General features: G+C 42.7%; 2 protein-coding genes across 4 annotated transcripts in view; both read left to right on the top strand.

The window, feature by feature from the left end:
- LOC310662916 (vomeronasal type-2 receptor 26-like) overlaps nt 1-7,238 on the top strand; it is a 29,127-nt gene extending 21,889 nt beyond the window's left edge. The window contains exons 5-6 of the mRNA XM_083410280.1: nt 5,389-5,475; nt 7,020-7,238. The gene's annotated coding sequence lies outside the window, so the exon portion shown is untranslated. The remainder of the gene's footprint in view (nt 1-5,388; nt 5,476-7,019) is intronic.
- Nucleotides 1,179-24,717, top strand: LOC310662900 (vomeronasal type-2 receptor 26-like). Of its 3 annotated transcripts, none has more exons than XM_083410240.1 (6): nt 1,179-1,300; nt 2,172-2,265; nt 19,476-20,336; nt 21,373-21,600; nt 22,986-23,112; nt 23,587-24,717. In XM_083410240.1, the coding sequence occupies exons 1-6, from the start codon at nt 1,296-1,298 to the stop codon at nt 24,486-24,488; spliced, it is 2,217 nt and encodes a 738-aa protein (XP_083266366.1). In that variant the 5' UTR covers nt 1,179-1,295; the 3' UTR covers nt 24,489-24,717. The 3 variants fall into 3 exon arrangements, with proteins under 3 accessions (XP_083266366.1, XP_083266367.1, XP_083266368.1); XM_083410241.1 differs by lacking the exon at nt 1,179-1,300 and adding an exon at nt 1,587-1,606; XM_083410242.1 differs by lacking the exon at nt 1,179-1,300 and adding an exon at nt 1,596-1,606 and having other exon boundaries at nt 2,076-2,265.
- Nucleotides 24,718-25,174: the final 457 nt, after the last annotated feature.

Genomic DNA, 25,174 nt, shown 5'->3' with positions numbered 1-25,174 from the left:
CATTCAGTGCAAGGCATTCATCCCAAGTCAAACACAGAGCAATGGCAGATGGAGTAAGATTGGACCAACAACCATGGCAGGTAATGTCCTGCTCATGTTTTTTTAAAGATTGGGGCATACTCCCATATTTGTAGGTGCAACCAGTGGCGTACAAAGGGGGGCAGAGGGGGCGGGTCACCCCGGGTGCCACCCAGGGGGTGACAAGATGGGCCGCTGCCTCCCCCCAGCTGTGGGGCAGCGAGGGGCGCATGTACAGTCAGTATGGGTGCGCTCGCACGGCATCCATATGGGCTGCCACTTGCACACAGCGTGCATACAGGCTTTCATATGGCTGCCGCTCGCATGGTGTCTGTATAGGCTGTCATGCAGGCGCAGTCCGATCAGGCAGCCGGGCAGTTCGCCCCGCCCCTCGATGTTCTGTACCAGGTGATGGAGAGGGTCTCTCCTCCACTGGGTGCAACAACTTCCTATTGCATGCATCTCCACCCAAGACCTCTAGCAACTATTCGCTGATTTTATGACAAGCAGAGATAGGTGAGACTTAGAAAGCTCTTTTCAGTTTAACTCAAAATTTCTCTGTGGTAGAACAAGGGAGGAAAGACCTGATGTGAGAGCTAGGGAAAAGTATCATTTCCTTTCTCTAATTCCTGTCAGTTGTATCCCCTTGTATTCCTGGCAGTTGAGTGAACACATTGAGGGAGCAAACACAAAACAAGAATGCCACATCCTATGAAGAACCAGCTTCTCGCCCCTCCTTTGATGAGTTTCACTTCAAAATTGATCCAACAGGCCAATGGCCCATCAAAATTACGACGATGATTATTCATTTCATTTCTGTACCACAACCGGGAATTCCCAGACATTTCCTCTTTTGTGGGTCCTACATGCCCATCTGGGAGGAATTTTATATGGGCTGCTGCTCCATGGCACTGTCTCACTTCCATTCCTACTTCTTGGGGGCAGCAACCCCAGACATTTTGCCACCTCCAACAATAAAGTTAGACACAGCACTATTTTATTTTATTTTATTATTTTATTATTTTATTTTATTTTAATTTTGCACCATGGCCTTCTGTGCCACCTAACAATTCCCTTCCACCAACCATGCTTTAGCAGATTATTGATCTTCCCATCAGCTGCTTGTGACATCAGCGCTGGCCACAGCCATTCCAGATTAACCTAGCAATGGTATCTATGTGCATGCATTTAAACTATCTCTTCAAGTCTAAAAACCAAGAGGAAAACTCAAAGTTTCCTCTCCTCATTTTAGTGAGCACCTTTTCATTTTAGTGATTATGGGGTAAGTGGGTAGGTGTGGATTCTTCAATTTTTTTTTCTAGGGGAGGAATTACTGGAAACACAGAGGGGAAAGCACATTTTCATAGTTGCCACAACATCCCTCCTGCACTGTGCTGTATTTGGAACCAGGGAGCAGGTGGAACTGTGGTCTAAACCACTGATCCTCTTGAGTTTGCCAATTGTAAGGTCGACAGTTCAAATCCATGCAACGGGTGAGCTCCCATTGCTCAGTCCCAGCTCCTGCCAGCCTAGCAGTTCAAAAGCATACCAATGCAAGTAGATAAATAGGTACTGCTGTGGCAGGAAGGTAAACAGCATTTCCAGGTGCTGTAGCACGGTGTCCCATTGCGCCAGAAGTGGTTTAGTCACGCTGTCCACATGACCCAAAAAGCTGTCTGTGGACAAAGACCGGCTCTCTCGGTCTAAAGCGAGATGAGCGAGATGAGATAAAACTTGAGATAAGTCAAGTTTTACTTAACCATCGAGCTGTCCTTTACCTTTACTTGGAAGGGCATATGTCATAATCAAGCACTATCTCAGGGCCACTGTGGGAAATAAATACATCTCCTGACATTTTAGGTGGTTTACTATCATTTCTACCAGGATTAGCCTACATACATCCTTTCAAGGAAACATAATCCAAAATCTTCATGTCTGATAGATTATAACCTTGATGTGTATTTCCATGCTTTGCACCTTTTAAGTACAGCCTCCTATTTTTTCACCCTCATAAATTAGCTCCACCATGTTTTCAGAAGTATTTCTTTTAACAACAGTGTGGAGGAAACAGTTTCCTTTGATCAAAATGGCGAATTGCTTGCTGGATTTGACATTATAAACTGGATCACATTTCCAAACCACTCCTTCCTCAGGGTCAAAGTTGGAAAGATTGAGCCCATGGTTCACCAGGACAATGTCTTCATCATTGATGAGGATGTCATCATATGGCCCAACCAGTTTAAACAGGTAGTAACTGTGCATATTTTGGGATCTATTGAATAATTTCCTCAATGTTCAAAAAGTCACATTGTCTCCAGATTTTGAAGTGGATGTTAGAATGCTGGAGACAAATGTACAGAATTCAAGCAACACTGTCATAATGCAAATTTTGTCTCATGTTTTCTTAATGTGGGTAAAGGACTCCAGTTATAGGGAAGTTCACCACATAAACATTATGTGCACTCAAGAATTCATTATATTTCCTTATGACAGTATCAACCCATTCGTTCACTGCAGAGAAATAATAATGAAATAAAAGCTCCACAACCTAGCTTGCACCAGGCGTCCTACTGGGAAGATCCAGCTCTCTGAGTGCATGTTCTGGAAGTTGGGCAATAGGGGCAGTACAGGATTCCTTTTGGTGTACCGACCTCCCCGCTGCACCAAGGATTCCCTGTCCGAGCTGCTTCAGGTCGTGGCGGATTTTCTCCTGGAGACACCTAGTTTGGTTGTCCTAGGGGATTTTAACATCCATGCCGACACGACCTTACAAGGGGCTGCTCGGGACTTCGTGGAAAGCATGGCCTCCATGGGGCTGTCCCTGAATAAGTTTGGCCCAACTCATAGTCATGGACATGCCTTAGACCTGGTGTTCACCTCTAGTGACGTGGGTGATCTGACACTAAGTAAAAGTGAAACAAAAGAAGTGCCATGGTCAGATCACTTCCTGGTGCAACTGGACTTCTCCGCGACCCTTCCCCTCTGCAGGGAGGTGGGACCAATTCGGATGGTCCGCCCCCGCCACTTAATGGATCCAAATGGTTTCCAGAGAGTGGTAGGGGATGCTTTAGCCCATGTTGATGGCCTTTCAGCTGATTCCCTGGTGGCCCGCTGGAATGCGGGCCCTGGTGGCCCGCTGGAATGCGGAGTTAACCAGGGCTATCGACTGTCTGGCTCCGAAGCGCCCTCTCCGATTGCATGGAGCCCGAACAGCCCCGTGGTTTTCTTCGGAGCTGAGGGCGATGAAACAATCGTTGAGACGGTTAGAGCGTCGGTGGCAGAAAACTCACTCCGAATCTGACCGGACACAGGTTAGAGCTCAACGTCGAGCCTACCAAGTGGCGATAGCGACGGCGAAGAAGACTTTCTTCACCGCCTCTATTGCATCTGCAGAAAATAGTAGCAGGAGACTCTTTCAGGTGGTTCGCAATTTAACGGAACCACCTTTACCACCGGGGCCTTGTAAAGACCCCAAGATCTCCTGCAACGATTTTGCAAAGTTTTTTGCAGATAAAATCACTCATATTCGGAAGGAGCTAGACACCACCGTGGGAGCAGGGCCGGGGCGGGAGAGTGCTAGAGCTCTGTCTGGTCAAGTTGCATGGAATCAATTTCAATCCGTTACCCCCGAGGATGTGGACAGGCTGCTTGGACGCGTGAAACCAACCACCTGTCTCCTTGATCCTTGCCCATCCTGGCTAATAAAAGCAAGCCGGGAAGGGCTGGGCGATGGGCTCTGCGGGGTGGTGAATGCTTCCCTCTGTGAGGGAACATTCCCAGAGCCGCTGAAAGAGGCGGTCATTAAACCGCTTCTTAAAAAACCATCTTTAGACCCGGCCAGTATGGCCAACTATCGCCCAGTCTCAAATCTTCCATTCTTGGGCAAGGTGATTGAGCGCGTGGTTGCTGAACAACTCCAGGCACGCCTGGAGGATGCGGACCATTTGGATCCCTTCCAATCGGGATTCAGGCCTCACCATGGGACTGAAACTGCCTTGGTCGCGCTGGTTGATGATCTCCGGCGAGCTAGGGACAAAGGTGAGAGTTGTTTCCTGGTTCTGCTGGATCTCTCAGCGGCCTTTGATACAATCGACCATAACATCCTTCTGGACCGTCTAGAGGGGCTGGGAGCTGGGGGCACTGTTATACAGTGGTTTCACTCCTTCCTCCTGGGCCGTGTTCAGAAAGTGGTGGTGGGGGATGAGTGTTCAGACCCCTGGGCCCTCACTTGTGGGGTGCCTCAGGGTTCCGTCCTCTCCCCCATGCTTTTTAACATCTATATGAAGCCGCTGGGAGAGATCATCAGGGGGTTTGGACTGGGTGTCCATCAATATGCAGATGATACCCAGCTCTACCTCTCTTTCAAATCAGAACCAGTGAAGGCGGTGAAGGTCCTGTGTGAGTGCCTGGAGGCGGTTGGAGGATGGATGGCGGCTAATGGATTGAAGTTGAATCCTGACAAGACAGAAGTACTGTTTTTGGGGGACAGGAGGCGGGCTGGTGTGGAGGACTCCCTGGTCCTGAATAGGGTAACTGTGCCCCTGAAGGACCAGGTGCGCAGCCTGGGAGTCATTTTGGACTCACAGCTGTCCATGGAGGCACAGGTCAATTCTGTATCCAGGGCAGCTGTCTACCAACTCCACCTGGTACGCAGGCTGAGACCCTACCTGCCCGCGGACTGTCTCGCCAGAGTGGTGCATGCTCTGGTTATCTCCCGCTTGGACTACTGCAATGCGCTCTACGTGGGGCTACCTTTGAAGGTGACTCGGAAACTACAACTAATCCAGAATGCGGCAGCTAGACTGGTGACTGGGGGCGGCCGCCGAGACCACATAACACCGGTCTTGAAAGACCTACACTGGCTCCCAGTACGTTTCCGAGCACAATTCAAAGTGTTGGTGTTGACCTTTAAAGCCCTAAACGGCCTCGGCCCAGTATACCTGAAGGAGCGTCTCCACCCCCATCGTTCTGCCCGGACACTGAGGTCCAGCTCCGAGGGCCTCCTGGCGGTTCCCTCATTGCGAGAAGCAAAGCTACAGGGAACCAGGCAGAGGGCCTTCTCGGTAGTGGCGCCCGCCCTGTGGAACGCCCTCCCAGCAGATGTCAAAGCGATAAATAACTACCTGACATTCAGAAGACATCTTAAGGCAGCCCTGTTCAGGGAAGTTTTTAATCTGTGATATTTTACTGTATTTTTTGTTTCTATGGAAGCCGCCCAGAGTGGCTGGGGAAACCCAGCCAGATGGGCGGGGTACAAATAATAAATTATTATTATTATTATAAACCTATTTTTGGATTTTTTAAAAAAATACTTTATCATTTATTAACAGATATGCCCCATTTCCATATGTAATGATCACTGCAGTTCAGGTTATAGAAGAGCTAAAAAAGAAGGAAAGGCATTTTGCTGCTATGATTGCTTTCAATGTCCAGAAGGGAAGATTTCAAACCAGAAAGGTAAGGAATGTTGTATGTAGATGTGTTCTGTTTAACAGTTGCCACCTATTTACAGATGGATACTATGTGGGTGGTGCTGTGGGTTAAACCACAGAGCCTAGGACTTGCTGATCAGAAGGTCGGCGGTTTGAATCCCCGCGATGGGGTGAGCTCCCGTTGCTCGGCCTGCTCCTTCCAACCTAGCAGTTCAAAAGCACATCAAAGTGCAAGTAGATAAATAGGTACTGCTCCGGCGGAAAGGTAAACAGTGTTTCCGTGCACTGCTCTGGTTCGCGAGAAACAGCTTAGTCATGCTATCCACATGACCTGGAAGCTGTACCCTGGCTCCCTCGGCCAATAAAGCAAGATGAGCACCGCAACCCCAGAGTCGATCACGACTGGACCTAGTGGTCAGGGGTCCCTTTACCTTACTATTTATTTTATAAATATATCAGCTACAATCCAGCTTGCTCCCATCAGCATTTTAAATGCTTAAACTAATTGCTCTAACATTCAAAATTGTGAAATGTTAGCACACACAAAGCATATGTAAAGGGTTAATGGCAAGAACCATAGAACTCTGTGATGTCATACACTCTGTGGCAGTTATGGCAGTTAGCTGAACGGTCTTAACAGTTAGAACAGAAGGTTTGTTGTGTGCTGCTGCTGTCTGCCTAAGAGTTATCTGAAGAAGTGTGCATGCACACAAAAGCTTATACCCAGAACAAACTTAGTTGGTTTCTAAGGTGCTACTGGACAATTTTCTTATTTTCTTATTTTACATAGATCAAACTGTTACAGTCTATGTAAAAGCTATTAGCAATTTAAGTAGTTCCTACCGGCATTGAACATAATAATCTGCAACTGCAAGAATACTAAGTCCAAGTTATTTGTTCTTTAAACTTTATACGGAGAGTGTCTTGTGTAGTTTTTATAGGAGGGAAAGTAGAAATAAAGAAAGGGTCAAACAATCCAGGGCTGTCTTCCACATATTTCACATGAGGTAACTTGGGTGACTGAAGAGAATATCAGACAAATACATAGATGATAAGAATATTAGTGGGTTGGATCAGTTGAAACAAAGAGACTGTGCAAGCCCCAGTCCCGAACACACAAATCACGATGTGTGACACCTTCAGCCACTAGCAGGATGGCTGAGATTTGTTTATATTTCTGGATTTCCTGGGACCCATGAGAAAGCAGAATTTCTATTATAATTACAGTGATACCTCAGGTTAAGTACTTAATTGGTTCGGGAAGTCCGTTCTTAACCTGAAGTGTTCTTAACCTGAAGTGCAGTTTCCCATTGAAAGTAATGGAAAAGTGGATTGATCCGTTCCAGACAATAAAAAACACCCCCTAAACAGCAATTTAAAATGAATTTTAGTGTCTAACAAGACCATTGATCCATAAAATGAAGGCAATAATCAATGTACTGTACTATAAAATAAAAACCACTGTACTACAAAATTAATTTTTGATATTTCAAGTTCACTACCCTCATTCAGGAACAGAATGCCATACTTAAATATCATATTATATCTATTTTTCATATTTGATTTCAGACATGGATGATTGTTTTCAATGTTCAGAAGATCATTATCCAAACATTGGCCAAGATGGATGCCTCCCAAAATACATAAGCTTCCTGGCTTACAATGAGCCTCTGGGGATTATATTGACCACATTTGCAGTTTTATTTTCTTTAATCACAACTTTGGTTCTTGGAATATTCCTCAAGCACCAGGACACTCCCATAGTCAAAGCCAATAATCGGAACCTCACCTATGTTCTCCTGTCCTCTCTCCTCCTCTCCTTTCTTTGTGCTTTGCTATTCATTGGCAAACCAGATGAAGTGACATGTCTCCTACGGCAAACTACTTTTGGTGCAATCTTCTCAGTGGCAGTTTCCTCTGTATTAGCCAAAACCACAATAGTAGTTCTAGCTTTCATGGCTATCAAGCCAGGCTCTAGGATGAGGAGATGGGTGGGAAAACAACTGGCAACCTTTATTGTTCTTTCCAGCTTCCTTGTTCAGACTGTTTTTATTACTGTGTGGCTGGCAACCTGTCCCCCATTCCCAGATGTTGACATGCACTCAATCAATGAAGAAATTGTACTAGAATGCAATGAAGGGTCAAATACCATGTTTTACTCTGTTTTGAGCTTCATGGGTTTCCTGGCCATTGCAACCTTAACTTTGGCTTTCCTAGCTAGGAAGTTGCCCGATAGTTTTAATGAAGCCAAGTTTATCACTTTCAGCATGTTGGTCTTCTGCAGTGTGTGGTTGTCTTTTGTCCCAACTTACTTGAGCACAAAAGGGAAACACATGGTGGCTGTGGAGATCTTCTCCATCTTGGCCTTTAGTGGTGGCTTACTGTGCTGCATCTTTTCCCCAAAATGCTTTATCATTTTGCTGAGGCCAGAACTGAACAGCAGGGGACAACTAACAAGAAGAAATCAAGAATAATCAAGTACCTCATCAAGTCAACCAACACACCTGAAATCTTACTGATTTCAATTGCATCAAAATAATTGATGATTGACAGATACATTCCAATTCACAAATGATGTTTTTTGAGTTGCAACGAGTGATATAAATATGCAGTTCTCAACACCCTTGGTGATAACCATTGTTACTCATACTCAGAGTACATCCACATAAATATAATCCATAACTCCCTTGAATTTAATGGGCATGCTCTGAGCATGACTTGGATTAGACATCACCCTTTCAGAATAATATGGGAGTACATTATAATTATTATTGCTTTGAAGTACTTCTGTTTTCTAAAATTTTCTAAATATCAATAGCTGACTAAAAAGAATAAAAGAAGGCGCCTAGCATCTGTCTCTCCCACTTAAGAAAAGGCTTTGGCTGAGATATGATAAACATGTTTTCTTTAAAATATTGCACAGCATCTGTGATTCAAAGCAAGTGATTACCTCTCCTGTAATTATTCAGAATTACATCTTCTATCCTGCCCTAGGGTCCTCTTCTGCCCACATGCAAATGATGAAACTAAGACTGGAGGGTCTTATTAATAACTATGAACTCTATTTGGTTGGGTCTATAGACATACAGAGACTCATGAGTCTGGCTTTGAATCAGCTGTTGGAGTGACCATTCAAGTTAGGCTTTGCTGCTCAGGATCACGGGAATGGCAGTAACAGAAGAGGTGAACTTGTGCCTAAATAAAGAGCACCTTTCAAGATGGTAGTGTTTCGATTCCTAGTGCTCTTACTGTTGGTGCAGGGGATGTGCAAGTTTCATCATATTCCTCAATGTTCCATCAGGGTACCCATCCCTATTCTTCACAAATATTATCAGTCAGGAGACCTCATCATTGCTGGCATTATTTCTCAGATCTACATATTTTCAGATACCCTATCCTTTGAGAAACACCCATCTCAGGAATTTTCAGATGACCATATGTAAGTAGGTGCACGTTTCATCCAGATTTACTAAAAGTCAGAATAAATAAAAACACCTTATTGAATTTTGTCTTCTGTAGTTGTATTAAAAAAAAATGATTTACCCATTTCGAACACTCATTTCTTTTATTCCAAATTTTATTGAAGAATTTTAAAACATTTACGAAGCATAAAATATTGGTTTCCATGACAAACACTTGTACAAATGTCCAGTCTTGCCTGCAGACATCCACGTGGCATCAAAACAGGCTTGAAACATGTATTACATTACAAATTAAAATTCAAAAATTCATGAACCAGTTTACTTTTATAAGTCTGTGAGATGTGAGATTACAACCTGTTTTTGTACAGTATCTGAAATGGATACTGAACTGAAAAGTAGTCAATGTTCTAATCTGAAGTAGATTACCTTTGATGCAGCATCTAACTCTCAATACAGGGTGCTGACTCACCTCTACCAGCACATCTTGGCCTTGGCATTTGCTGTAAAGGAGATCAATGAAACTCCCCAGATCTTGCCCAATGTCACCCTGGGCTTCCACATTTATAACAGCCATTTCAGTGCAAGCTGGACCTACGAAGCCTCAATAGAGCTTCTCTCAAGAAGGGCCAAGGTCATCCCTAACTATAAATGTGATGCTGAGAGCACTCCAATAGCAGTCATTGGGGGACCTAACTCTAATGTCTGTCTTCACATGGCACCCATCCTGTCTACATACAAGATACCACAAGTAAGATCTGAATACATTCACACCTGAATTTCACCAAATTCATGCTTTCAGAAGCAATACATGAAATGCAGCCATTCTTTGAATGTCCCACTTCTCCGAATTTTGCAAAGCAGTTCTCCAATCAAATAATGTGTCAAAAAAATGCACAGATTAAGGTAAAGTGTGCATAAAAAATGCACATTAGTAAAAAATATCCTTCAATTGCATTGTATTCGTGAATATTGCTTTACAAAGATGTGCATGTTAGGCAAAATTTGAATACAACAAGTTTTGTGTTTTAGGAGAAATTTTCACGAAGCTTAAAAAAAAGCCTCATTCATGCAGTTAAATAACTTAAATAGGACTCACCAGCCCTAGAAAGAGGTGTGAAGGCCACTCCCTGAAAGGCCCTACTGAAGAGGCTCCTCATGAGGCCAGAGGAACATTGCCTGGCTGTTGTTTTATTGATTTAATATGCTGTAAACCGCTTTGAGATTCTTATTAAAAATATAAAGTGGTATAGAAATAAATAAATAAGAAACTGAAGAGAAATATTGAGAAATATTGACAAATCCTCCCAATCTTAAAACACATACACACGGAAAGAGAAATCAGTAAAAAGCTGCAAGGGTTGGGGGTCAGATGTAGCCAAAGCCCAAATCCTGAATTGGACAAATTTGGGTGGAACTAGATGAATTAGAAACAGTCCCAGATTTGGCCTGCCCTGCAGGAGTGATCTGGGGTTGTTGAGGGGAAGAATTCTTCTTGGTAGGAAGAATGAGATTTGTTTTCACATGGCTGTACAAACCAGCAGATTGAAGCACACTGTAAAACTGAGCAATTATATACCCTAGGCTCAGTATCTGGTGAGTTGAGGTTTCAGTCCTGCTAGTTGCAGGGGCCTGCTTCCTCAGAGTGTTCTTTGCAGGAAATACACAGGGAAAGTAGACTCCAATAGGTGAACAGATAATTCAATCCTACTATCTGCAGGATATACTTAACCGTTAAATGGCCCCAGCTAGAAATGTGCAGAAGAAAGAAAACACAAGTACATACAATTATTTCATATTGAAAACCATTCTTCTTTTTCTCCCTTTTTTTAATATAAAAAAAAACCTTAGCTCATATATGGCTCTTCCCCAGTCATGAATAAAAAGTCTCAAGGAGTTTTCTTCCAGAAGATGTTCCCGAATGGGGACCATCAATATAGAGGAATTATACAGTTACTGCTGCATCTCCAGTGGACATGGATTGGAGTGGTTTCTCAAGATGGGGAAAATACAGAAGGTTTTATAGACAATGTACTTCCAATGTTTTCCCAGAGTGGCATCTGCTTTGACTTCATAGAAACATTCCCAAAGCTAACATCTTCCAGTGGAATCACTGACATGGTGGGGGAGGGCTTTCACTGTGTCAGGGTTATTATGGGAAGCACTACGAATGTTGTGGTTGTACATGGAGAAATTCAGACGATGATGGTATTGAAAATGGTGCCCCAGATTGTAAAATTTGAGCATATACCAATGAGGACTAAGGGTAAAGTCTGGTTCATGACAGCCCAGATGGATATCACATCATTTCCATTCCAAAGAAATTGGGACATAAGTTTCCTTCATGGTTCTCTGTCCCTTGCCATTCACTCAGTGGATCTGTTAGCTTTCCAGAAGTTCCTTCAGATCAAGAACCCAACCACAGAAAAAGAAGATGGTTTTATCAAGGACTTCTGGGAAGAGTCATTTAACTGTTCATTCCCCAGTTCAGTGGCAGATAATATAGGTGGGCAAATCTGCACTGGGGGAGAGGAAATGGAGGCACTTCCTGTGTCTGTTTTTGAAATGAGAATGACAGCTCATAGCTACACCATCTACAATGCAGTCTATGCGGTGGCACATGCTTTGCACATCAGACATCCATCCCAATTAAAGCTCAGGGGAATGGCAGAGGGAGCAAGATGGGAGCTTCCAAATCCACAACCGTGGCAGGTAATGTCCTGAAGATACCTTCATATATTTTGGTGCGGAAATATGGGCGAGCTTTCCCAACCTTCCATGAGATTAACAAGAAATTGATTTTCGGAGAAAAACTTTACAATATATCTAGCATTTGGTTTCCGCCCCTCTGCAGCACCCCACCCCAGAGATTGACAAATCTCCCCGTAGTTTGTTAAAGAATTTCTTACCATCCCTTCACCTGTGGACCTGTGCATTTTGGGGGGAAGGAGTTTCATAACTTGGTGCTGCTCTGAAATTTTGTCCAGTATTTAATTCAACCATTCAATGAGGGGAATGGGAATGGTAAATGGCACCATTTATCTGATCAAATCTTTGATTAGCTATAAATTAATCTGTTCTTTGGTAGAGAAGGGCATGCTTGACATATTGGATCTGTTTGACTTCTGTTGTTGGTTTTTTAATGTTTTATTCAGCTATTTCATGTAGGTCTGATTATGTATTGCACTTCACGCTAGGATTTCGAAGTGTAGAGTGGGCTTGAAATACATTTTTTTTAAGCAAAAGAAAAGAAATAACCAAGATGGGGCTAGGGTTTCAAAGGTTTATTTAGAGTGTCTTACATTACAAAGAAAGTCACCTTCTGCCGAGTACAGACTTACGGTCCATGCCAATCAGTATTATCTACACTAACTGGCAATACTTCCGCAGGGTACCAGGCTAAAGCCCTTCCCAGCCCTACTTGGAGTTGCCTGGGATTGAACCTGGGATCTTTTGCCTTCAAAGTATGTACCATCAGTCTCAGAGCAACATGCTCTGGCACCAGGAGTGGCGAACAGGCAGGGGCGTGGCTGTTGCGGGTCGCGGAGGCATAGTGCATGTCGCAGTGTGTGTGCAATGTGCTTTGTGGGGGGTGGCGCACAGTGCGCATCCCAGGGGTGTGTGGCGAGCAGTGCACGTTCCCGGGGGCGGCACGGATGGCACCCCCCGGATGGCACCTGGGGCAGCCCTCAAGTGGGTACCATACCACTGAGCCAAAGCTCTTCCCAAGGTGCCTTACTGGTTAAGTATCTCCTTCTACAGTGGTTCCTCGGGTTAAGTACTTAATTCGTTCTGGAGGTCCATTCTTAACCTGAAAGGGTTCTTAACCTGAAGCACCACTTTAGCTAATGGGGCCTCCTGCTGCCGCCGCACCGCCAGAGCACGATTTCTGTTCTCATCCTGAAGCAAAGTTCTTAACCCGAGCCACTGTTTCTGGGTTAGCAGAGTCTGTAACCTGAAGCGTATGTAACCCGAGGTACCACTGTATTCTCATTAGCTTTGCCAATATCACAAGCAGCAACAGCATCCGAATTACTAATCTATAATCAATTAAAAACAGCAAATCACATTGCATAAAAGTGTTCCTGAACTCCTCTCTTTCCTGCTGCTGCTGCTGCTGCTGCTGCTGCTGCTCTCAAAGTCATGTTCTGGGAAAGACTCCCAGGGCTGGATGGTGATAGTGCTGCAGATGTAGGCAATATTCCTTGATGTTTTAAGTTTTAAGTGACCTTTTGCTTTTTCTAACATTAGCTTGCAAAAAGCTTTAATGGAATCATAATCCTGTGCCTTGGTTATACTTTCACCCTGTTTATGATAACATAGTTTGAGCTTTGTATGTATCTTCCATCTTATTTTCATTATTTAGCTCCATCAGATTCTCAGAAGTATTTCATTTAACAACAGTGCAGGAGAAAAGGTGCGTTTTGACACAAATGGTGAATTAATTGCTGGCTTTGACATTATAAACTGGCTCATGTTTCCAAATCAGTCCTTTCGTAGAGTCAAAATTGGGAAGATAGACTCCCTGGGTATCCAGGAAAAAACATTCACCATTCATGAGGATGCCATTGTATGGCCCAACCCATTTAACCAGGTGGGTTCTCTGAATCTTTCAGGGTTCTTTCCATCACTTGTCCCATAGTTGTTTCTCAACATTCTGTAAATTTTTTGACCCAATTCAAACTATGGCTTTCAATCTGAACATTCACATTGTAGTTGAATAATAATGTGCCAATTAATGTTCATTCTGGGGGTGGCAGGGGAGACTTTGGCAATTCCACTCACCACTGACTTCCATGTGTTCTAACTATATGCAAAATGTATATATGTATGTATCCCCAAAATGTAACCCTCTCATAATTTGAGTGTGGACTTCATACATATCAATGAAACAGGTGAAGGCACACTTCTTCCAGGATGCTTTGACTTTTGTAATTAAATTTTGTAATTAAATTAAATTATTTTTGATTAAAATAATCATTTTAAGTGTTTGAGTCACACAGTTACAGTTTTGTGTTATTTATAAGATTATTTAGGTTCAACATATCTTGCCTCTTTCCGCACATAAGCTTTTAATTATTAATATTCCCTCTTGGTACTTCTGCCACCCTCAGAAACCTGGGGGATGGTAGTCTAGGAAAGGGAATTATCTGTGGCATTTCCCAAAATATGTCCCCTTCCCCACAGTGGGATGTCAAACAACCTCATTTATAGTTACTATGGATTGGTGAAAATGCACCGCTTTACCCTGGCCACTGTTAACAATTTTTGAGTCAAACCATTTCTATTGTTCGACGCACATTCCTTTGTTTTGTTTTTAAATATTTTATTGATTTTAATGACTTTTTATGTTTTGATTTAATAACATATATATGGACTATATATATGTTGCTCACTGTTTTGTTGGCCTTGTTGGCGCTGGGCTCCCACGGCTTGTGGAGAGTTGCCTGCATGCCGAAGGCTGGGAGCGCTGAGCTCAGCGTGCCCAGGCTTCGCGCAGCTCTCCGCAAGGCACGGGAGCCCGGCACCAGGCTCCCACGGCTTGCTGAGAGTTGCTTGTTCTGGGGGCTGGGGTCAGGGGAAGCTCGAGCTTCCCCCACCCCAGCCCCACGCCTGGGGAAAAAATAATTTCCCCCCCTTTATTTCCCCCCCCAAAAAAAACTAGGTGCGCCTTATGGGACGGTGCATCCTATAGGGCGAAAAATATGGTAAATAAACCATACCATACCATAATATGAGCCAAGGACTCAAGTTCTAAAAGTCCACTGCATTTGTAATACTTTCTAGTGTTCGCAATATTTCCTAAAACATTATATTTTAATATTTATGGACAGACTCGGCCCATTTCTATATGTAATGATCATTGTGGTTCAGGTTATAGTCGGACCAAGAAGGAAGGGAAGCCATTTTGTTGCTATGATTGCATTCCATGTCCAGAAGGAAAGATTTCCAACTAGGAAGGTAAGAAAGGTTAAAAAATGCACACAGATTCACCCTTAAAATGAGCTGAGTAACAGCTGCAGAATCAGAAAGTGTGGAACCACCCATTCGGGTCAGCGGTTATTCTATTGAATTCCATCAAAATACTGAAGTAGTTAACAAAGTGCACAAGTATTTGCATTATTTCATAGAAATGACATTGAGTCAGAAATGATAAAATGTGGGGGGGGGGGGAGCGGTGTGGCCTTGTCTTTGTCAGCCAAAAGAGACTTTGGCGAGTCAAATAAAAAAGAGGGATATGAAGCAAAAAGACTGTGGAAGCCATCCGACCACCTCTGACTCTCTTTAAGAATTTGTAATTAATATCTTCCTTCCTTCCTTCCTTCCTTCCTTCCTTCCTTCCTTCCTTCCTTCCTTCCTTCCTTCCTTTCTTTCTTTCTTCAGACATAGATGACTGTTTTCAATGTCCAGAAGATCAGTATCCAAACATTGGCCAGGATATATGTCTTCCAAAAGATATAAGCTTCCTGTCTTACGATGAACCTCTGGGGATTAGTTTGGTCACGTTTGCTCTTTTATTGACTTTCATTACAGCTTTGGTGCTTAGGATCTTCATCAAGCACAGAGAGACTCCTATCGTGAAAGCCAACAATCGGACCCTCACCTATGTTCTCCTCCTAGCCCTCATTCTCTCCTTTCTTTGTCCTTTGCTATTCATTGGCCAGCCCACAAAAATAACCTGCCTCCTTCGACAAACTGCTTTTGGAGTCATCTTCTCAGTAGCAGTGTCTTGCATCTTAGCAAAAACAACTATAGTGGTTCTAGCTTTCATGGCTACCAAGCCAGGCTCCAGACTGAGAAGATGGGTGGGGGGAAATCTGGCCATCTCCATTGTTCTTTTCAGTTTCCTCATTCAAATGATGATTTGTAGTGCCTGGCTGATAGTTGCTCCCCCACTCCCTGATTTAGACAAGCACTCAATGACTAAAGAAATTGTACTGCAATGTAATGAAGGATCAGTCACCATGTTCTACTGTGTCCTAGGCTTCATGGGAATGCTGGCCATGGTCAGTTTCACTGTGGCTTTCCTAGCTAGGAAGTTACCAGACAGTTTTAATGAAGCCAAGTTCATCACCTTCAGCATGTTGGTCTTTTGCAGTGTGTGGCTGTCCTTTGTTCCTACCTACCTGAGTACCAAGGGAAAGTACATGGTGGCTGTGGAGATCTTTTCTATTTTGGCCTCTAGTTTTGGATTACTGGGCTGCATCTTCTTCCCCAAATGTTATATTGTTTTGCTGAGGCCCGAGTTAAACAGCAGGGGAAAGCTTATTATAAGAAAGAATTAAAGCATGAACAAGTCTATTTCACAAAACTGTTCCCCAAAGCCAACAGAGGAGCCCATGTAGCTGTTCTCCCTGGATTTTCCCCAGGGAGTACTCTGATTAAGGGAAGCAGTGGATCATGTATCCTAGACTCAAAGACCAGGGAGGGACCCTAATTCCAGTCTGCTGACTACACATTTTGGAAACTACATTGGTTACAAGGTCTTCCATAATGAGCTTCTAACGTCTTCCTTCCCCAATACAACAGTGGTCCCTTATTATCAAGTGAAAGGGAAATTAAAATAACAGTTCTGAATATGTGACAAACACATTTTCTTCAACAATTCCAGAGGGAATTCTAAGCAGGGCTCATTAACAGGGCTATAATTTGAGCTGCTGCTTCTCAAAAAACAATGGGGACTTACAGTGGCCGCTGGTAAACCTAATGCAAAGTATATTAAAATTAATCAGAATTAATCAGACTTGTGATCCACCAGTCTGATTTTGGATACTCCGACATTGCATCGTCTCAGGAAAATAAACTACCATTTAAACGAGACCATTTTTATCTTGGAGAAGATAAAACAGAGTTTTTGCATAGAACAACCAGTTGCCTTTGTATTGAGAATGGTGGTTTTAGTGTTCTTGCTGCTGGAACTGATTTCTTACAATGTATGTCAGGCTCACATAGCAAAATGCAGGCTCCAAAGTCCACACCGTCCACTTCACACGTATCATCAGCCAGGAGAGTTCTTCATTGGTGGCATTGTTTCCCATGGTGGCTTCATCTCTTCTCCAGCCACATTCACTGAGGAACCCCCACCAGCGCTGCCTGAAGAGCTTGTGTAAGAACTAAGCCACTCATTTATTACAGTACAGGAATGATCAAACCTAGAGTTGCAGTCTCAGAATAATGACTGAGGCTGCAAACCTCTACTCATTGACCTAGGGATAACCACTTTTCATTTCAGTGGGGCATAAGCTGATGTAAAATCCATAAGAGTCTTGTGTGAATTAAAAGAATACCGTAGAAGCTCCCATTTCTCAATAGGGAAATGAATATACCGGTAAATGTATAGAAATGTGTGTGGGTGTGGGTGTCTGAGATAGCCCTTTTGAACAGCTGGTTTTGATAGACTTTATCTGAACAGGAGTGTTAGTGAGAATGCATTAAAAAAACTTGTTCTGAACCTAAATGCTCATATGGTTTCATTTCCTGATCTTAGGCTAAAATTTGTTTCAAAATGATGGTATATAATATGAAGTATAGAATTCTGTGAATTACAACCACCATCTCTGCCTCATGAGTAAGGAAGGGGTCATTACAGGAGAGAGCTCAGAAACTTTTTAAATGTTAGGAAAAGACTTCAGATGTTTCAGGGAAAGACCCCAGGGGTTCCAATGTTCCTATGGCACCACATTAGCAACCCCTGGTCTAGATACCATTGGCCTTAATAGAATGGAGAACTGGGACAAAAAAACAAATCGCATTTCTATAGGAACAAATGTCAGGTTCTGCACTTAGGCAGGAAATACCAGCTGTACAAATATAAGATGGAGAACACCTGGATTGCCAATGATATGTCTGAAAAGGATCAAGGAGTCAACAGAAGTATAGTGCCAGAATCAAAAGAAGTAATAGAACAGCTCTATTCTGCCATGTTCAAACCACACCTGGAGTACTGTGTTCAGTTATGTTCAGGATATTGACAAGCTGCAACATATGCGGAGGAGGGTGACACGTATTATCAAGGGTCTGGAAGCCAAACCTTATGAGGGAACATTGAGGGGGTTGGGTATGTTTAGCTATGAAAATAGAAGACTGAGGTGATGTAGGATAGCCATTTTCAAATATCTCAAGCTTGTTTTCTCTTGCTCCAGAGGGTAGGACCAGAACCAATAGATTCAAGTTGCAAGATAGGCGATTCTGTGTAAACATCAGGAAGAACTTGCTGATTATAAGAATTGTTCAGCAATAGAATGGACTGGGCGTTAACGCCCCTGAAGTCGATATGATTAACTACTGTGTTGATATGTAAAATTATATATCAGTTCCTTCTGATATTGTTTGCAACTCTTCTTCTAGGGTGGTACCCAAAGGTTACCAGCACATCTTGACCTTGGCATTTGCTGTAAAGGAGATCAATGAAGACCCTCACTTCCTACCCAATATCACCTTGGGCTTTCACTTATATGACAGCTATAACAATGCAAGAAACACATATTTTGCGACACTGCTGCTTTTATCCAGAGTGGAGAAATTCGTTCCTAACTATATATGTGATGTTGAAAATAATCTGGCTGGGGTCATAGGAGGACTTGATTCTGAAATCTCCTTTTATATGGCAACTGTTTTGGATATCTATAAGATTCCGCAGGTAGGGCACCCATGTACACTACATCTCTTAGCTTGCATAGTGAAAGAGGCTGAATTCACAGCACTAGCAGAGTGTATCACTAGCTTAGGGCAAGGATGAAATTGGAATCAGAACCATATTCACCACCTTCAGATCCTTGGGAAATAAAGGTGGTACAGAATTAATATAAAATATAATAACCTAAATGAGGGGAAAGAAATTCTGTAATAGCAGAAAAAAATATGTCACCCCCCTCAATCTCTTACACACACCTCAAGGCAATCCCAAAGGCCAATGATGGGAGAGTGGGTTTCTTCATCACCAGCCATGACACCACACCCAATATGTGAATGTTTGGGGGAAAGACTTTCAAATTAAATACACTCTGAAGGTATGACAAATTGCAGATATAATCCACTTATGCAGGAGAACAGTAACAGCACTGAGAAACTGGTTCCAAAGTGAAATAATTGTTCATAAATAATGTCTGAGGAGTTTTGAAAAAGAAGAGGCAGAAATGGTAGTTCTGCTGTGTGTTGGGGTGTGAGCATTGTGAAGATGAAAGAACCTAGAGAGAAGAAATGTGCATTCAACCCAAGTTGCGATTCTGACATGGCTACAGTAAATAATGTCCAATACAGGAGTAGGCAATCCTCTGTTTGGGGCATGGTGTGTCCCTCTAATCAGTTTTGTCCATCGTAGAAGACGCTGCCAAATTCTGCAGGGTATAAAAATAAAAATAAAATTGGAACATTGCCCCTCTCTGGTCAACAGAACAAATGCTTAACAAACTGGAATGGGAGATGACCCCAATTTTCAGGCCATCTGCATGTGTGTCTTTAGTATAAATGAGAAAGGAATGCAACACCTGGTGGGTGGCAAAGGGCATGTCTGACTAACATGATTCATCACATAATGTATATGAATAGTTTGAAAGAGCTCTGCAAATAATACTTTGCCTCTTCTCTTCTTCCATTGCCTCTTTAGCTCATTTATGGCTCTGCTCCAGTGATGAATGATAAAAGCCCAGGGCTTCCCTTCTACCAGATGGCACCCTCAGAAGCCCTTCAGTATGAGGGAATTCTCTCTTTGCTTCTGCATTTCAGGTGGACGTGGATTGGAGTCATTGCAACGGACAATGACAATGGAGAAAGATTTGTGCAAACCATTTCCCCAATGTTTAGCAAGAGTGGTGTCTGCTTTGCATTCATAGAAAGAATCCCCAATTTTAGTTTTATTTCTGAAATTTCTGGCATGCTAACACAGGGGGCAACAATAAGTCAGAAAATTTTTAGCAGCAAAGCTAACGTAGTGATTGCTTCTGGAGAATCTTATTCCATGGCATCTTTAAGATCGCTTTCATACTTTTCAGATCATGACGACATGACAAAGAATGTAGAAAGTAAAGTATGGATAATAACAGCACAGGTTGAGTTTGCTTCATTTGTCTTTCAAAGGTACTGGGATGCAGGAATATTCAATGGCGCTATAGCCTTTGAAATTCACATTAGAAACCCACCAGGATTTCATCAGTATCTTGTGCACAGAAACCCTTCCAGCACAGATGGGGACGGTTTTATCAGGGACTTCTGGCAACAGGCCTTTGAATGTGTGTTCCCAGATATCACTGCAGACAAGGCAGAGGGGAATATTTGCACCGGAGAAGAGAAGTTGGAGAACCTTCCTGGATCACTTTTTGAAATGAGCATGACAGGCCACAGTTTCAGCATCCACTGTGCTGTCTACGCTATGGCCCATGCTTTACATGCCATGTCCACATCCAGACTCAGACATAGAAGAATGGCATACAAAGAGAAAGCGAAGAATCTGAATCAACAGTTTTGGCAGGTAAAGGCTGAACATCCTCAACTGTGAAAGCCCTGTTACTTCCTGACACTCTATGGGTTCCCAAAATCCTATTAGCTTGCTCTTTCCTCTCAGAGTTCAAACATTTGCGCAGGTGTATTAGGAAGAAAACCCAGAACTGAATTTATAATTCTGCTGACAGAGTAGGAGGTGGCACGGATATGGTGGTATCCTAGATAATTCCCTACATATTGTGCTGCTGGCAAATAGCAGCAGACCCTATAAAAAAGGGACATGGTGGTTGTGTCTTTCTGTGAGTAGGTACCACCCTGTGTTTCAGGATAAAGTATTTGTATGATGGAAGCTTTGCAGCCAAATGAGATTCGTATATAGCAGGCACGTCCAACAGGTAGCTCATGACCTACCAGTAGCTCACTGGCCGTCTGTTGCAGATCACAGGTAGATCAGTGGCTCCCCTCCAAAGAAGCTCAACAACTTTGGTTTCCCTAACAAAAGCTCAACATTTTTGGCCTGATCTGCCAAAAATGGTCGTTCCTCCCCCTCTAAAAATGCTCAACAACTTTGACCTGAACCCCCCAAAAGGGGGTAGATCACTGCCAGTTTTTAATTCTGTGAGTAGATTGCAGTCTCATGGGAGTTGGCCACCCCTGATATATAGGAAGCAGTGGTAATGGCTGGGAGAGATGTTCAGCATTCCCTCTATCCCGTATCAACCAAATCCTTCCTTAGAACAGGTGGTTGCACACCACTGCCATGTCTTCTGAGATTTTCTGGGAGACCAGGGAGCGGGACAAACCTCTCTACTCATACATATTTAACTTGTGGGAATGCAGAGGGAGAAGGGTTGTAAGAAAGATTGAGAGAGATACATGTGTATGAAAGAAAATGGGTTGGCTCTCTCCATGCTTGGGCCTGAATCGACTGTCAATTAACTAAATCACCCCCACCATTTGCTGTAGGTTCTTTCCAGAGGAAAAAAAATGATCGTCCCTGCATTAGACTGCAGTCTTTTCTATACCCCTTTCTTTTCTGCTTTCTTTCTCTGTTTTCAATCTAGCTCCATCACTTTCTGAGAAGCATCTCATTTAACAATACAGCAGGAGATGTGGTCTTCATCAACCAGAATGGGGAGGCAGCATCTAGCTTGGATATTAACAACTGGGTCATATTCACCAACCAAAGTTTTCACAGAGTGAGAGTTGGGAGGATAGATCCTCAGGCTCCACCAGACCAATCATTCATCCTTGATGCAAATGCCATAACATGGCACAGTTGGTTTAACCAGGTAGGGTTGCATTTTTTGCTAATTCAAAACAGATTCAGTATTGAATAAGCAATCATTATCCACCTGCAGGTCTTCTCACTGCCTTTAGAGCTGCAAGTTACTGAGCTGTGTATGACCAAAGCATCCATGTACCAGATTAAGAGCCAAAAGATTACTGCTAGAAGCCACGCAAGGAATGAAGGCAAATATTTTATTAAGGAGGTTACAAAACTATATTTTAACTATAAAATGAAGTTAAGCAAGGCTAAGAGTGTAAATATGGCTTCGGGGAATCCTACTTCAGACGAAAATAGCAAAAGTTCAGTTGTCTCAGCCTAATTCCAACCATTAACAGTCCCCGCTGCAAGCTGCATCCATGCAAATGTGATTTTGCATCACACAATCCTTCATTTGAATGTCGGTCATTCAGCCAATTAGAGCCTCTGGGTACATTTCTCCACCACAAGAGGGTGTGCACACTCACAGACATGAGAGTAAATGTGTGAAGAGCAAGAGACAGAGCATTAGGAATAGATGAATCAATTTATAAAAAGATGGATCTCAAAATATGTTTTCAAAGGTATATTTTTTTCTTAACGTGCTGAGAATTGTTGGTTTTCTTAACGTGCTGAGAATTCCAAGAATTCTCATAGGCATGGCATTGCTTCAATCCAGTTCATGTATTTGTCCAGAATATTTTTAATGGAATTCAAAAAGATTGAATTTAACAACAACAGCAAACAATACCCCCACCTGGGTGGGTTTTCCTAGCCACTCTGGGTGGCACATTCAAAACTCTTCCTTAGGCAGCATCTACCTAGTATCTACCTAGAGCTGTCTACCTAGTGGACAACATAATCAAAAGTAACAATAATAACAAAATTAACAAGGAAACTAGAGTAACTTCAAAGTGTACCTTAATGGACAGAGCAATCTTTGCAGAACAGATGGGGTACTGCACATACCAGAGCAATGTCAAGAGAATATCACATAACTTCAAAAATTACTATTACTAATACCAGAAGAAGCAATTGCTCTCTGTATAGCCATTCCATATTACAGTGGTACCTCGGGTTGCAAACGCTTCAGGTTACGAACGCTTCAGGTTACAGATTCCGCTAACCTGGAAAGTAGTACCTTTAAGGGTACTACTTTACTTTACTTCAAGATGAGAACAGAAATCTAGTGGCAGCCGTGAGAGGCCCCATTAGCTAAAGTGGTCCTCAAGTTAAGAACGGTTTCTGGTTAAGAACGGAGCTCTGGAATGAATGACATTCTTAACCAGAGGTACCACTGTACTGAAATGCTGTGTCAGTTTAGTAAAGTAGAGAAAGGCTCGATTACTTAAAGGATTCCAAATTCATTAGTTTCTTGATGAACCTTCTGCTGTTTCATTTACGGAATAGAGTCAACCTCTTTCTGTCTGTACTGAGAGATGTCTTCCAGGATTCAGCAAGAAAGTGAAGGAGGGACAGCCACCTTGCTGCTATGATTGCATCCCATGTGCTGAGGGGAAGATTGCAAACCAGTATGGTAAGAGAAATAAATAGTTAAATAGATCCAGACTCAGTACTAAGCATTGAAAGGTGCTGTAAGGATGGATGATTTAATGTTCAAAGGAGGAGATGATCTACTGAGTGTGAGATCCTGCCTCTTTGTGATCATTGCACTTCAGATAATCTAAATATGCTGATCTAATGAGAATGACTATGAATTGAGAGTAGTTGGATGGTATGTGGTTCAAATCAAATCTAGAAGGGGCTTTTCATTCCTTTTGACTTACACAGGCTGCACCCAGGCTAGTGTAATGATATGTTCCAAAATCATGAGGAGGAATGACCAATAGCTCTGAACCAATTAAATTCAAAAATACCAGACTACAGAGCATCAGACAGTATTAAACATGTGTTTTCATTTGAATAGAGCTCTTTTCTTCTCAGACAGATAGTCAACATTTCAGGGAGCTGATGTAATATGAGCTAAAGATCATTTCCTTATTTTTTCCAGATATGAATGACTGTTATAAATGCCCAGACAAAGAATATCCAAGCAAGTACCGGGATGCATGTCTACCCAAGGATATCAGCTTCTTGTCTTATGAAGAACCTTTGGGCATCAGTTTAGCCTGCTTCTCTCTTTTCCTTTCCCTGATCACAGCTCTGGTACTAGGTACATTTATGAAACACCACGACACACCCATTGTCATTGCAAACAACCGAAACCTCACCTACACTCTCCTCATCTCTCTCCTGCTCTGCTTCCTTTGTGCATTGCTCTTCATTGGCCGACCTGAGAAGGTGACATGCCTCCTCCGACAAACAGCTTTTGGTATCATCTTCTCAACTGCTGTTTCTTGTGTCCTGGCAAAAACTTTCACAGTGCTTTTGGCCTTCATAGCTACGAAACCAGAATCCAGGATGAGGAAATGGGTGGGGAAAGGACTAGGCCACTCCATTCTCCTTTCCTGCTCCATTGTTCAAGCAGGCATATGTACTGTGTGGCTGGCAACCTCTCCCCCATACCCAGATGTGGACATGCACTCAATAACAGAAGAAATTATACTAGAATGTAATGAAGGGTCTGTAACAATGTTTTACTGTGTCCTCATCTACATGAGTTGCCTGGCAACTGTCAGTTTTGCTGTGGCTTTCCTCGCCAGGAAGTTACCAGACAGTTTCAACGAAGCCAAGTTTATAACTTTCAGCATGTTGGTCTTCTGCAGTGTTTGGCTGTCCTTTATTCCCTCCTATCTGAGCACCAAAGGAAAATATACGGTAGCTGTGGAGATCTTCTCCATCTTAGCCTCTGGTGTTGGGTTGCTGGGATGCATCTTTTCTCCCAAATGTTATATAATCATTCTGAGGCCTGAGCTGAACAATAGGGAACAGCTAATAAGGAAGAAAAATTAAAGAAATAATAACCTGTCCTTTGGTGTATCTTGTGCTTTTTTCTTTGTGTACAGTAGAATATTTGCAAATACATGTTCAGCAGCTACCTTATATGGTTTTTTCTAGACGTGGTAATTAATGATTGCCCATCATAAATATTGACTATTGAATTCACTCCCGAGAAAAGTGTGAGCAGGGGATTAACCTCTGATGCTCTGAAAAAGCTGCCTTAATGCTGTATTGTTTTTAACACTTGATTGGAAGCTGTCCAGAGTGGCTGGGGAAACTCAGCCAGTTGGGCAGAGCATAAATAAAAAATTATTATTATTATTATTATTATTATTATTATTATTATTATGAGACCAAGAAGCTGTCAGCTCCCAGGAATCCAGACAAAGTTAAGTGACATGATTGGTTTGCAAAAGCCTCCCTTTTGTAATTATCTCTGAGGTGCCTATAATTTATGACTGAGAGAAGTTTTTCTCTTTGCTGGTGGAAATTTACATTCTGTGATTGAGCTGCTTTCTGGCTATTAATAGAAGGGAAAGGAAGTTGATCATTAATGGGCTGAAGGCATAATAAAATGTATGCTCTAATCAAAAATGTTTTAAACAGGCTCCCTGTTCCGGCTGCCTTGATGGAGCCAGCTCCCACGACAATGGGTGATCGTTGGCAAAGATAAAACAAGGATGATTGAGGGTAATTAT

The sequence above is a fragment of the Podarcis tiliguerta genome (genome assembly GCF_965153285.1).
Source record: "Podarcis tiliguerta genome assembly, chromosome: 13".
Classification (NCBI taxonomy): domain Eukaryota; kingdom Metazoa; phylum Chordata; class Lepidosauria; order Squamata; family Lacertidae; genus Podarcis; species Podarcis tiliguerta.
The sequence above is the reverse complement of the archived record's forward strand: the minus strand, read 5'-3'. Positions and strand labels throughout refer to the sequence as shown.